A 12442-nucleotide genomic window follows, 5' to 3' on the forward strand; every position below is an offset into this window, starting at 1 on the left:
TTTTTGTCTTTTTCTGCACTAAAATTGTCTCACACTATTAATCAGTAATTAAAATAGTTAATATTAGTAATAATTGACTGTTTGTTTCGGCTTTTAAGGACACAAAGATCATCTCCAGGAGCCAAATATGTAAATAAATATTTTTTAAATTCCATCATTCATCATCGTCATCAAATACTGAACAAAAACACATTGACAGTTGAAACAATAAAAGGTGTTTTCCTTCAAATTAAAAAACAGATGGAAATATTTTAGTGCTTAGTCACAGTAATTATAGTCACAGTTTCTTGATAATTCAAACAGCTAATAATAATAAAGTCTGCTGGTTATTTTCCACCTCTGCTCCAACACACAGTGACTAACAATCATGTGCGTCACACAGCTGAGCTTTTATTTTGTCATGCTCGATTCACCCAAATACAACCTTCCTGTCTAACGTGTCACACACACACACACACACACACACACACTTCACACTCATGCTGTTTACCAGCTGCTGTGTGTTATTACCAGTGGGTGTGAGTCTTCCAGCAGGGGGCCTCAGTGAGTCATAGGAAACTGTTTTACCTGGACACGTCAACTGCGTTAGCTTTCAAAGGAATTAAGCCGGCTAGTTAATCCTGGTTATCTACGGCTACGGTTTCTAGTTAGTGGTTAGATTTCACTTAGTCATTATTTATTATGATGATGATGATTAAGACAGTAACTCTTAAAGAGGGAGGCCAGATTTTTTATGTTGGGGTTGCTTGAGGTGAACATTCAGTGTTTTATCTACAGTAGATGATCTGCATTCAAAGCCACCAGACTCCATTGACAGAAACAGTAATTTTACCTTGCAGAAAACTTGTGGGCCAATTGCGACCCTCATTAGTATATTTACATTTTTTTTGTTTTTTTTGGTAATTTTGTTTCTTTTTAAAATAATTTTGTGTCTTTTTTGTAATTTTGTGTCTTTTTTAGCAATTTTGTGTCTTTTTCTGGTTATTTTGTGTCTTTTTTAAGTAATTTATTTTTTTTCTGTTCATTTTGTGTCTTTTTGGTAATTTTGTGTCTTTTTTTTTTAGCAATTTTGTGTCTTTTTCTGGTTATTTTGTGTCTTTTTTAAGTAATTTATTTTTTTCTGTTCATTTTGTGTCTTTTTGGTAATTTTGTGTATTTTTTTTTTGTCATTTTGTGTATTTTTTTTGTCATTTTGTGTATTTTTCTGGTCATTTAGTGTCTTTTTTTGGTCATTTTGTGTCTTTTTTGTCATTTTGTGTCTTTTTCTGGTTATTTTGTGTCTTTTTTAAGTAATTTATTTTTTCTGTTCATTTTGTGTCTTTTTGGTAATTTTCTGTATTTTTTTTTTTTTAGTAAATTTGTGTATTTTTCTGGTAATTTTGTGTCTTTTTTTGGTAATTTTGTGTCTTTTTGGTCATTTTGTGTCTTTTTTTAGTAATATCGTGTCTTTTCCAGTCATTTTGTGTCTTTAAAAAAAAAAATAATTGTGTCTTTTTCTGGTCATTGTGTCTTCTTTTTTTTTTTTAAAGTAATTTTGTGTCTTTTTTTGGTCATTTTGATACTACCTCCAGCGGCCCCCAGGTAATTTGAGTTTGAGACCCCTGGGCTAGATGGCCTCCAGCCATATATATGATGAATTAGTCCACAAATTGTCATTATAGTTATTTATTTATTATGTACAACAGCTAAATGTTACAATTGTTTTCATCACAATTAATCTGCTGTATATTTTATTGATAAGTCTAAAAATTGGGAACTTATAATGGAGAATACTACTTTACAATTAATTTTTACTATTGGACGACTGTTACTAGAGTTTGAGGTATTAAACTAAGTGCTAACTGATAAGTGTAAAATGTGTGAGCGCCCTCTGATGGACACAGTCTGTAACTGCACCAACTTATTTTTGGAGTTTCTGATCTACTGCTGCTTTGATTGTTTAGTTTGTTTGTGTTATTGTGCAATTTTGGTGTTGTAAAGAGTCGGTTTAGATGCACCAAAGTCTCACAATAACGCAAACAAAGTAAATAATCAAGGCAGCGGTAAACTAGTAATGCTTGTGTTCTGCAATGTAAAATTACTGCTTTTGTCAACGGAGTCTGGTGGCTTTGACGAAAGCATAGATGGCGACATAAAGGCTTCATTTCCCCGTTGGAAAAGACTGTCACAACCAGAAAAACAGTAAAAATAATCAGAATTTAGTGTACACTTAACGTGATATTGATTTTTTTAGGTGGGTGGGTTTCTGTGCTGGTTTCTCCAATCTACTGTAGGTAAAACACTGACTATAGGTAAGGTCCTCATATAACACCACTTCAAATTATCTAAACATCCCCTTAAGATCCAGTAGGCAACTTGTCTTTATTTAGATCTACAACTTTTTAAAAACCATTCCTGTCTAAATAAAAGAAATAAAAGGACTTTGTACTTGTTTCCAGCTATGATTTAAGGCAGCTATTCTCAACCTTGGGGTCGGGACCCCAATTGGGGTCGCGAGATGATTTCTGGGGGTCGCCAAATCATTTTGAAGTCAGCTCTGTCTCCACTGTGTTAAAGTGTTCATGTGTTAATGTGTTTAAGTCTTTTTTGGGTTATTTTGTGTGTTTTTTGGTCATTTTGTGTCTTTTTTTGATCATTTTGTGGTCAATTTGTGACTTATTTGATCATTTTGTGTCTTTTTTTGATCATTTTGTGGTCAATTTGTGACTTTTTTGGTCATTTTGTGTCTTTTTTTGGTCATTATGTGTCTTTTTTGGTCATATTGTTTCCTTTTTTAGGTCATTTTGTTTCTTTTTTTAGTCATTTTGTGGTCAATTTGTGACTTTTTTTGGTCATTTTGTTTCTTTTTTTGGTCATTTTGTTTCTTTTTTTAGTCATTTTGTTTCTTTTTTTAGTCATTTTGTTTCTTTTTTGGTAATATTGTGTCTTTTTTGATCATTTTGTTTCCTTTTTTAGGTCATTTTGCTTCTTTTTTGGGTGATCTGAACTGTGCGTGTGAGATTGTGTTCAGTGAGCGGGGGTCACGGACAACATGCATGTTAAATTGGGGGTTGGGACTCAAAAAGGTTGAGAACTACTGGTTTAAGGTATTTGAAGACTTTGTTACTCGGTCACATGAGTGCTTAGAGTCCTGTTTATGTTTTTTGTCTAAATATTTGTCTTATTAAATCTGTTTTACATCATAGAGTGCAGAGTTGTTGACCTCGTGCTAAAGCATGACGTATATTCTTCAGGGTTTTTTTTTCCATTTTCTCATCTTCAGCCACTTTAGTCAACACAAACTGACGCAGCTAAAAGTTTCATAATAACAGAACTATCATCTCTGTCAACTAACATGAAGCTTTCTGAATCATGATTCAGCTACATATTACAGCTTTTAGTTCAAATTCTCACTCGCTCAAACTCTCAGGATTAAACTAAATCTTTGTGAGTAATTTTAAAATAAAACAACATATAGTCATGGAAAAAATGACGAGACCACCTTTTTATTATTCAATTTCTTGTTCATTTTAATGCCTGGTTCAACTAAATGTTCATTTGTTTGGACAAATATAATGATAACGGCAAAAATAGCTGATAAGAGTTTAATTTAAGAGCTGATAACTAGACATTTAACATGGTTTTATTGATAATTACCAAAATCATTATCAATTGTATCTTTTTATTGGTCATTATACATTGTTTTTTGGTAATTATGTGTCTTTTTTTGGTCATTATACATCTATTTTGGTAATTTTGTGTCTTTTGTTCATTTTGTGTCTTTTTATTGGTCATTTTACATCTTTTTTTGGTCAATTTGTTGTTGTTTTCTTCAATGCATTTATTGCCTGGTACAACTAAAGGTTCATTTGTTTGGACAAATATAATGATAACGACAAAAATAGCTGATAAGAGTTTAATCTAAGAGCTGATATCTAGACATTTAACATGGTTTTATTCATAATGATTTTGGTTATTATCAATAAAACCATGTTAAATGTCCAGATATCAGCTCTTAAATTAAACTCTTATCAGCTTTTGTCATTTTGTTGTTGTTTTGTTATTTTCTTTATCTATTTTTGGTTGTTTTGTGTCCTTTTTCAGTCATTTTTATATACATTTTTGGTCAAATTGTGTCAATTTCGATAATTTTGTGTAATTCTTTGGTCATTTTTGCATCTATTTTTTGTCATTTTGTGTCTTTTTTGTTCATTTTTACATCTATTTTTTTTGTGTGTGTTTTTTAGTCATTTTTACATCTGTCAGTCATGGAAACATTCTTGATAATAACCAAAATAATTATCAATAAAACCATGTTAAATGTCTAGATATCAGCTCTTAAATTAAACTCTTATCAGCTTGTGTCATTTTGTTGTTGTTTTGTCATTTTCTTTATCTATTTTTGGTTGTTTTGTGTCCTTTTTCAGTCATTTTTATATCAATTTTTGGTCAAATTGTGTGAATTTCGATAATTTTGTGTAATTCTTTGGGCATTTTTGCATCTATTTTTTGTCATTTTGTGTCTTTTTTGTTCATTTTTACATCTATTTTTTGTGTGTGTTATTTAGTCATTTTTACATCTGTCAGTCATGGAAACATTCTTGATAATAACCAAAATCATTATCAATAAAACCATGTTAAATGTCTAGATATCAGCTCTTAAATTAAACTCTTATCAGCTAGTTTTGTTGTAGTTTCTTTGCTGTAGATGTACCAGGCATTAAAATGAACAAGAAATTAAAGAAAACAAGGGTGGTCTAATATATTTTTTACATGACTGTATATATTATTTGCTTTTCTGTCTTAAAAGTTATCTAAAAAACGTTACCTACTGGATCTTCAATTCTTTAAAAATCAGATTTAAAGCAACCAATCTTCTACTTGTGACCTCGCAGAGTGAGTTAGTTTCTTTTTTAAAAAAAATAAAATGATTGTGGACCCAATTCCAAACAACGCTTCTACTAACTAAAACTAACATTTTCATTCAGAATGAGAAGGCTGATCAGGTGGAACTGGACATTTGTGATGAGATGAAAAGAGAAAAATGATCAATTCTGAGAACTAATCTATAGACTAGAGTCTATGTGAACATAGTGATGGATAGGACAACAATAACCAAACATAAAGAGACTCCGGCTCCACCAACAGCTCATAACACCTGCAGACTGAAACCACCAGAGGGAGAAACCATGTGGAGGTGTTAGGATGGAGCCGGGCCCCCGAGGGCCCCCGAGGGCCCCCGAGGGCCCCCGAGGGCCCCCGTCTGGTGTCTCCTGATGTTGTCCTATCCGTTAGATAGATCCGTTCTGTTAGAAAAGCTCTTTGATCGACTTTAAACCCTGCAGAGACGCAGACAGACTGCTGCCTGTTTCACACCAATCTTCAGGCTCTTCCACCCGTCCCCACCCATAGATATCTATGAGAATGGGTCTCAAACTCGCTGTCCGTGTCTTTTTAAAAAAAAAATAGTAATTCTGTGTCCTTTTTTGGTCATTTTATGTCTTTTTATAGTAATTTTGTGTCTTTTTTGGTCATTTTGTGTCTTTTTATAGTAATTTTGTGTCTTTTTTGTAAATTTTGTGTCTTTTTTGGTCATTTTGTGTCTTTTTTTGGTCATTTTGTGTCTTTTTTAAGTATTTTTTTTTTTTTGTTATTTTGTGTCTATGTGTCTTTTTGTTAATTTTGTTCTTTTTTTCAGTAATTTTGAGTCTTTTTTGGTCATTTTGTGGCATTTTTAAGTATTTTTTTTTCTGGTCATTTTGTGTCTTTTTGGTAATTTTGTGTCTTTTTTGGTCCTTTTGTGTCTTTTTTTAAGTCATTTTGTGTCTTTTTATAGTAATTTTGTGTCTTTTTTGGTCATTTTGTGTCTTTTTTGGTCATTTTGTGTCTTTTTTTGGTCATTTTGTGTCTTTTTTGGTCATTTTGTGTCTTTTTTAAGTATTTTTTTTTTTTGTCATTTTGTGTCTATGTGTCTTTTTGTTAATTTTGTGTCTTTTTTTCAGTAATTTTGAGTCTTTTTTGGTCATTTTGTGGCATTTTTAAGTCATTTTGTGTCTTTTTATAGTAATTTTGTGTCTTTTTTGTAAATTTTGTGTCTTTTTTGGTCATTTTGTGTCTTTTTTTGGTCATTTTGTGTCTTTTTTGGTCATTTTGTGTCTTTTTTAAGTATTTTTTTTTTTTTGTCATTTTGTGTCTATGTGTCTTTTTGTTAATTTTGTGTCTTTTTTTCAGTAATTTTGAGTCTTTTTTGGTCATTTTGTGGCATTTTTAAGTCATTTTGTGTCTTTTTATAGTAATTTTGTGTCTTTTTTGTAAATTTTGTGTCTTTTTTGGTCATTTTGTGTCTTTTTTTGGTCATTTTGTGTCTTTTTGGTAATTTTGTGTCTTTTTTGGTCATTTTGTCTTTTTTAAGTCATTTTTTATTTCTGTTCATTTTGTGTCTTTTTGGTAATTTTGTGTCTTTTTTTGGTCATTTTGTGTATTTAAAAAAAAAAGTACTTTTGTGTCTTTTTAGTCATTTTGATACTACCTCCAGCGGCCCCCAGGTAATTTGAGTTTGAGACCCCTGGGCTAGATGGCTGGAGGCAGTATATATATATATATATATTTGATGAATTAGTCCACAAATTGTCTTTATAGTAGTTATTTATTTATTTAGTTAGTTAGTTATTTACTTTACTTGGCTTATAATTATGACCAAGATATTATGTACAACAGCTAAATGTTACAATTGTTTTCATCACAATTAATCTGCTGTATATTTTATTGATAAGTCTAAAAATTGGGAACTTATAATGGAGAATACTACTTTACAATTAATTTTTACTATTGGACGACTGTTACTAGAGTTTGAAGTATTACACTAAGTGCTAACTGATAAGTGTAAAACGTGTGAGCGCCCTCTGTTGGACACAGTCTGTAACTGCACCAACTTATTTTTGGAGTTTCTGGCCAACATACTAATAACTGGCTGGAATTAAACTGATTTATCCAAAGAGAGAAATCACAAATCAGATCGTTATTACTATGCCTTTCTCCGAGCAGAACGCCTTAAACCATAAGCAGAACCTTAAGCAGGGTTCTCAAACCAATTGTGGCCCTCGTGATGATATTTTGTGGCCCCCACCTTGATATGAAAGTTTAATGTGAGTTTTATATGAATGACACTTTACTGTGTTGTGTGTGGAAGGTCCCTTTAATTACTTTTTTGGGTCATTTTGTGTCTTTTTTTTGTAATTTTTTGTCTTTTTAAAAAAATAATTTTGTGTCTTTTTTAAAATAATTTTGTGTCTTTTTTAATAATGTGTCGTTTTTGGTAATTCTGTGTCTTTTTGATAAATTTGTGTCTTTTATTAGTAATTTTTTGTCTTTTTAAAATAATTTTGTGTCTTTTTTTAGGTCATTTTTTTTTCTTTTTTAAGTAATTTAGTTTTTTTTCCTATCATTTTGTGTCTTTTTTTTGGTCATTTTGTGTCTTTTTTAAATAATTTTGTGTCTTTTTTTTGTCATTTTGTTTCTTTTATAAGTAATTTAGTTTTCTTTCCTATCATTTTGTGTCTTTTTTTTGGTCATTTTGTTTCTTTTTTAAATAATTTTGTGTCTTTTTTTTGGTCATTTTGTTTCTTTTTTAAATAATTTTGTGTCTTTTTTTGGGTCATTTTGTTTCTTTTTTAAATAATTTTGTGTCTTTTTTAAATAAATTTGTGTCTTTTTTAAATAATTTTGTTTCTTTTTTAAGTAATTTAGTTTTTTTCCTGTCATTTTGTGTCTTTTTTTTTGTCATTTTGTGTATTTTTTTTTAGTAATTGTCTTTTTTCCAGCGGCCCCCAGGTAATTAGAGTTTGAGACCCCTTCCTTCCAGTAAAATGAAGGCGTGTTGTCTGAGAATAGACAGAGTTTCACCTCCTCACTGCCTCCGACTCACCTGCTCTGCAGAATGTATGCAAATAAAGCGCTGACTCAGTGAAAGCAGGTGTAAAATTGGTCGAACAAAGAGCTTATCTGTCAAAAAGTCTTAATCCTCGGAGGGTAAATCTACTCTGAATCACATGGGGAGGAAACTATCCTGCTGCTCTGCTGTTTATCAGCTGAAACGCTCAAACATGCTGCACTTTTCAGCCAAAAGTGGTGATGTCACAGCAGGTATTTAACGCCTTTCAGCCCATAAACAGCAGCGCATGAGTACACTGCAAAAAAGGTGTTTAGTCTAAAAACCAGATAAAACAGTAAATCTGAGGGAAATGATCTTGCTGCATGGACAGATCATTTACCTTGACAAGATTTATTAAATTAAGATTATTAAATCTAGAAATAAGCATGTTTTACGCTTAAAATAAGAAATTAACTCTTTAAACAAGATGAATTAAAGCTGCCAGCAGTGATGAACTGGCCCGAGCAGAGTGACCTGATCATTATTTGTTTCTTACCAAGATAAGATGAAAAAACAAAACGTTTTGTGTCTTCTTTTGGTGATTTTACAACTTTTTGTGACTTTTTTTGGTGTTTTTTTTTTGTCTTTTTATCTCTTTTTTGGTCATTTCACATCTTTTGTTTCTTTTTTGGACTTTGTGTCTTTTTTGTGTCTTTTTTTGGTCTTTTTGTGTCTTTTTTCCTTCTTTTTTTGGTCTTTTTGTGTCTTTTTTCCTTCTTTTTTTGGCCTTTTTGTGTCTTTTTTTGGTCAATTTGTGTACAAAATGTACAACAGAGATAAAAAATTAAAGCTGCCAGCAGCGATGAACTGGCCCGAGCAGAGTACACTGACAATTATTAGTTTCTTACCAAGATAAAAAAAAAAAAAAACTTTAGAAAAAAAAGATGGAAAAAAGACACAAAGTCCAAAAAAGAAACAAATGATGTGAAATTACCAAAAAAGACATAAAAAGGCACAAAGACAGACACAAAAACCACAAAAAGTTGTAAAATCACCACAAAAGACACAAAAAAATTTTTTAGAACCAAATAATCATCAGGTCACTCTGCTCGGGCCAGTTCATCGCTTTAATTTATCTTGTTTTAAGAGTTAATTTATTATTTTAAGAGTTCAACATGCTTATTTCTAGATTTAATAATCTGAATTTAAGAAATCTTGTCAAGGTAAATTATCTGTCCATGCAGCAAGATCATTTCCCTCAGATTTACTGTTTGATCTGGTTTTTAGACACTTAGAAACTTTTTTTTTGCAGTGTGTGATCAGGAGTTAATTCCCCCTTTTATAGATTTGTAATACAACTTTTATTTTGGCGAATCAAGAGCCCCTCCCCCCCCCCCCCCGTCCTCGGTGTTAAAGGACCCAGACATGCCGGAGTTTACCTGGAAACCGAGAGAACAGAGAAAACCTCTTAAAGGAGAGGTGGCGAGGACGAGGTGCAGCCACTGAGAGGAGAGAAGGAGGAGCAGGAGCAGGAGGAGGAGGAGGAGGAGGAGGAGGAGGAGGAGGAGGAGGAGCAGGAGGAGGAGGTGAGCGATGGGACAGAGGAGGGAGACAGTGAGAGACAGACAGACAGACAGACAGACAGACAGACAGACAGGTGTTTCTGTCTCCAGGTGAAAACATGCAGAAACCAAACAGGAACATCACAGATTACATCGAGTCTGATGAAATGTCTGAATGAGCTGGTGAGGAAGGAAGGATGGGAAATTAATATTATTTATTAAATCACAAACTGAAAGAAAAGGAAACACAACATTTGTGTATTTCCAGGAACCTTAACCCTTTCTCTTTTGCACTAAGTTGTATTTGCACTAAGTTGTATGTAGTATAATAGGAAAGACGGGATCAGAGCTTTAAAAGTAGATAAGATGAAAGTGAACAAGAGAAACAAAAAACAAAAGGAAAACTGTCAGAAAGAAAAAAGATAAGAAGGACTTTTTGTTTTTAAGGGAGTGAACAGTTTGTGTGTTTGTGTGTGGGAAAGAGAGAAAGAGAGAGAGAGAGAGAGAGAGAGAAGGAGGAGTGTAAAGATCATCATCTGCAGCAGAGACTGTTGTACTGCAGTAGTTCTCCACAAGGAGGCAGTAGAGGTGTTTAAACCTGAAAATACTCTTTAATCCTGGTTGATTCATTAACAGGGCATTCATTAAATAATATAGAGAGGAGACAAGGAGAGGAGAGGAAACAAGGAGAGGAGAGGTGAGGAAACAAGGAGAGGAGAGGAGAGGAGAGGAGAGGAGAGGAAACAAGGAGAGGAGAGGAGAGGAGAGGTGGAGAGGAAACAAGGAGATGAGAGGAGAGGAAACAAGGAGAGGAGACGAGAGGAGAGGAAACAAGGAGATGAGAGGAAACAAGGAGATGAGAGGAGAGGAAACAAGGAGAGGAGAGGAAACAAGGAGAGGAGAGTAGAGGAAACAAGGAGAGGAGAGGAAACAAGGAGGGGAGACAAGGAGAGGAGGAGAAGAGAGGAAACAAGGAGAGGAGATGAGAGGAGAGGAAATAAGGAGAGGAGAGGAGAGGAAACGAGAGGAGGAGAGGAGAGGAAACAAGGAGAGGAGACAAGGAGAGGAGAGGAGAGGTGGAGAGGAAACAAGGAGATGAGAGGAGAGGAAACAAGGACAGGAGAGGAGAGGAGAGGAGGAGAGGAGACAAGGAGAGGAGAGGAGAGAAGGAGAGGAGAGACAAGGAGAGGAGAGGAGGAGAGGAGAGAAGGAGAGGAGAGGAGGACTGACCCAGAGTGGGAGCACTGAGCGCCATGACTCCGTAGAATGAAAACGGTCCGGTCTCAAACTTCATGTTCTCGTTGCCGGCCTCCACCTCCACACGGCCCTGGAGATAAAATAAAAAGAAGAAGAAATAGTTGCATGAATATTTGGTGAGAAATAACAAGTTTTTACAATCATGACTTATAATTAAAAAATAAAATATATCCATCTATTTTTTATTTATTTGCAAAAAGTCAAAAGTTCAGAATGCAAGGAACAATATTATATTTATTATTAATTAATAAATAATTTAGAAATATTTTTAAAACAATAATTATAATTACATTATAATCCAACAAATTGTGTACTATATATTTATGATTATATAATAAATTACTGAATGACAAATATTCTATAATTTTTAATTAAGACTTTTAATTATAACAAGATAAAATATTTTGTATTTATAACTATCTATTTGTAAGAAAGTTTTCAGACTGCAATGAATAATATATTTATAATAATTAAAAATTGTATGAAATATATATTTATATATAAATCTAAAACAATGAATATATTCCATTATAATCCAACAAAAAGTATATTATTTAATTCATCAATTTATTATTATGTAATAAATTATTATATAACATTTATACATACAATTCATTTTGCACAAATTGCACATTACATTGCACATATGTATGAAGATAGTATGGTGTATTTTTATTTTATTCTATTTTTTATAATATAATAATAATAAATAATAATAATATTTATTTTACTATTCTATTTTATTATCTTAATCTGTTTTCAATAAAGGAATATATTACTTTACTTATTATTAAATAATATTGGGGTTTTTTAAGTCTAGGTAAGAGCCCTTTTTCTTATAAATTGCTTAATGAATGCATGTAAATTCCTCTGTTTACAAATAATCAATTAGTTCTTCATTGCTGCTAGTAAAGAGCAAATATTCATCCTAATAAATAAGTAGTTAATGGTGAATATATAAAGTGTTACCAAAGAGCAATAAGTGCCTCGTAATCATGACTTTCAGTTTGTGTGACATGAGGCCGTGTGGCCTGTAGGGGGCGTTAGAGTCCCGCTCAGACAGTTTATCATCGTTCTCTGGAGAGGATCTGCTTCATTCTGGGAGGAAATATGTTTATTTTGGCCTCAAACACAAACTATTATACAGTCACACGTTTAAAAAAAGAGTGGTGACATCAGAGGGATGAAGTGATGCAAATAAAGGAGGAAATAGGAAATATAATATTTGTAAAAAAACAAAAAAACAAACTTAAAAATGTAGTTTAAATATCAGATTAAAGAATAAGTTAATAGTAAGTGTAGGGCTGCTCCCTCTTAACACTTTTCATTAAATAACAGTAAACAAACGGACGTTAATTTACAGATAAGTTCTTTAAAAATAGAGATAACATTCATTAAATTGGATTGGATTTAAAACAAAAACATATATCTGTAGAATAACTGAGGTTTTTTTGTCTGTTTTTTACTTTAATATGTTGGTAAGTGGTTTTTACAGGGTTTTTTATTTAACGTTTTGTTTTAAATTCAGCAATATGATGTATTTATTTATTCATTTATTATTATTATTTACGTGAAATTCACTGTAATTTAACATTTAAGACCATTAAGCAATTAAATACAATTATATAATGCTGTAAAAAATAATTTATCGGCTTCAACTTTTATTTTATGGTTAATATTTGTAAAAAAAAAACATGTTAATTTACAGATAAGTTCTTTAAAAATAGAGATAGTATTCATTACATTAAATTGGATTTAAAACAAAAACATAGAT

The 12442-nt window shown here is 32.1% G+C and overlaps 1 protein-coding gene across 2 annotated transcripts in view; it reads right to left on the reverse strand.

Moving 5' to 3' along the window:
• The window catches only part of LOC131974547 (metal transporter CNNM4), an 86067-nt gene that overhangs the window by 10675 nt on the left and 62950 nt on the right, over positions 1-12442 (reverse strand). The window contains exons 5-6 of one of the 2 annotated variants that reach the window (XM_059336904.1): positions 10642-10738; positions 9289-9351 (exon numbers count right to left, since the gene is read on the reverse strand). In XM_059336904.1, coding sequence (XP_059192887.1) covers positions 9289-9351; positions 10642-10738 — 160 coding nt within the window. The remainder of the gene's footprint in view (positions 1-9288; positions 9352-10641; positions 10739-12442) is intronic. The other variant, XM_059336902.1, reaches the window with a different exon arrangement.

The sequence above is a fragment of the Centropristis striata genome, chromosome 7 (genome assembly GCF_030273125.1).
Source record: "Centropristis striata isolate RG_2023a ecotype Rhode Island chromosome 7, C.striata_1.0, whole genome shotgun sequence".
Taxonomy (NCBI): Eukaryota; Metazoa; Chordata; class Actinopteri; order Perciformes; family Serranidae; genus Centropristis; species Centropristis striata.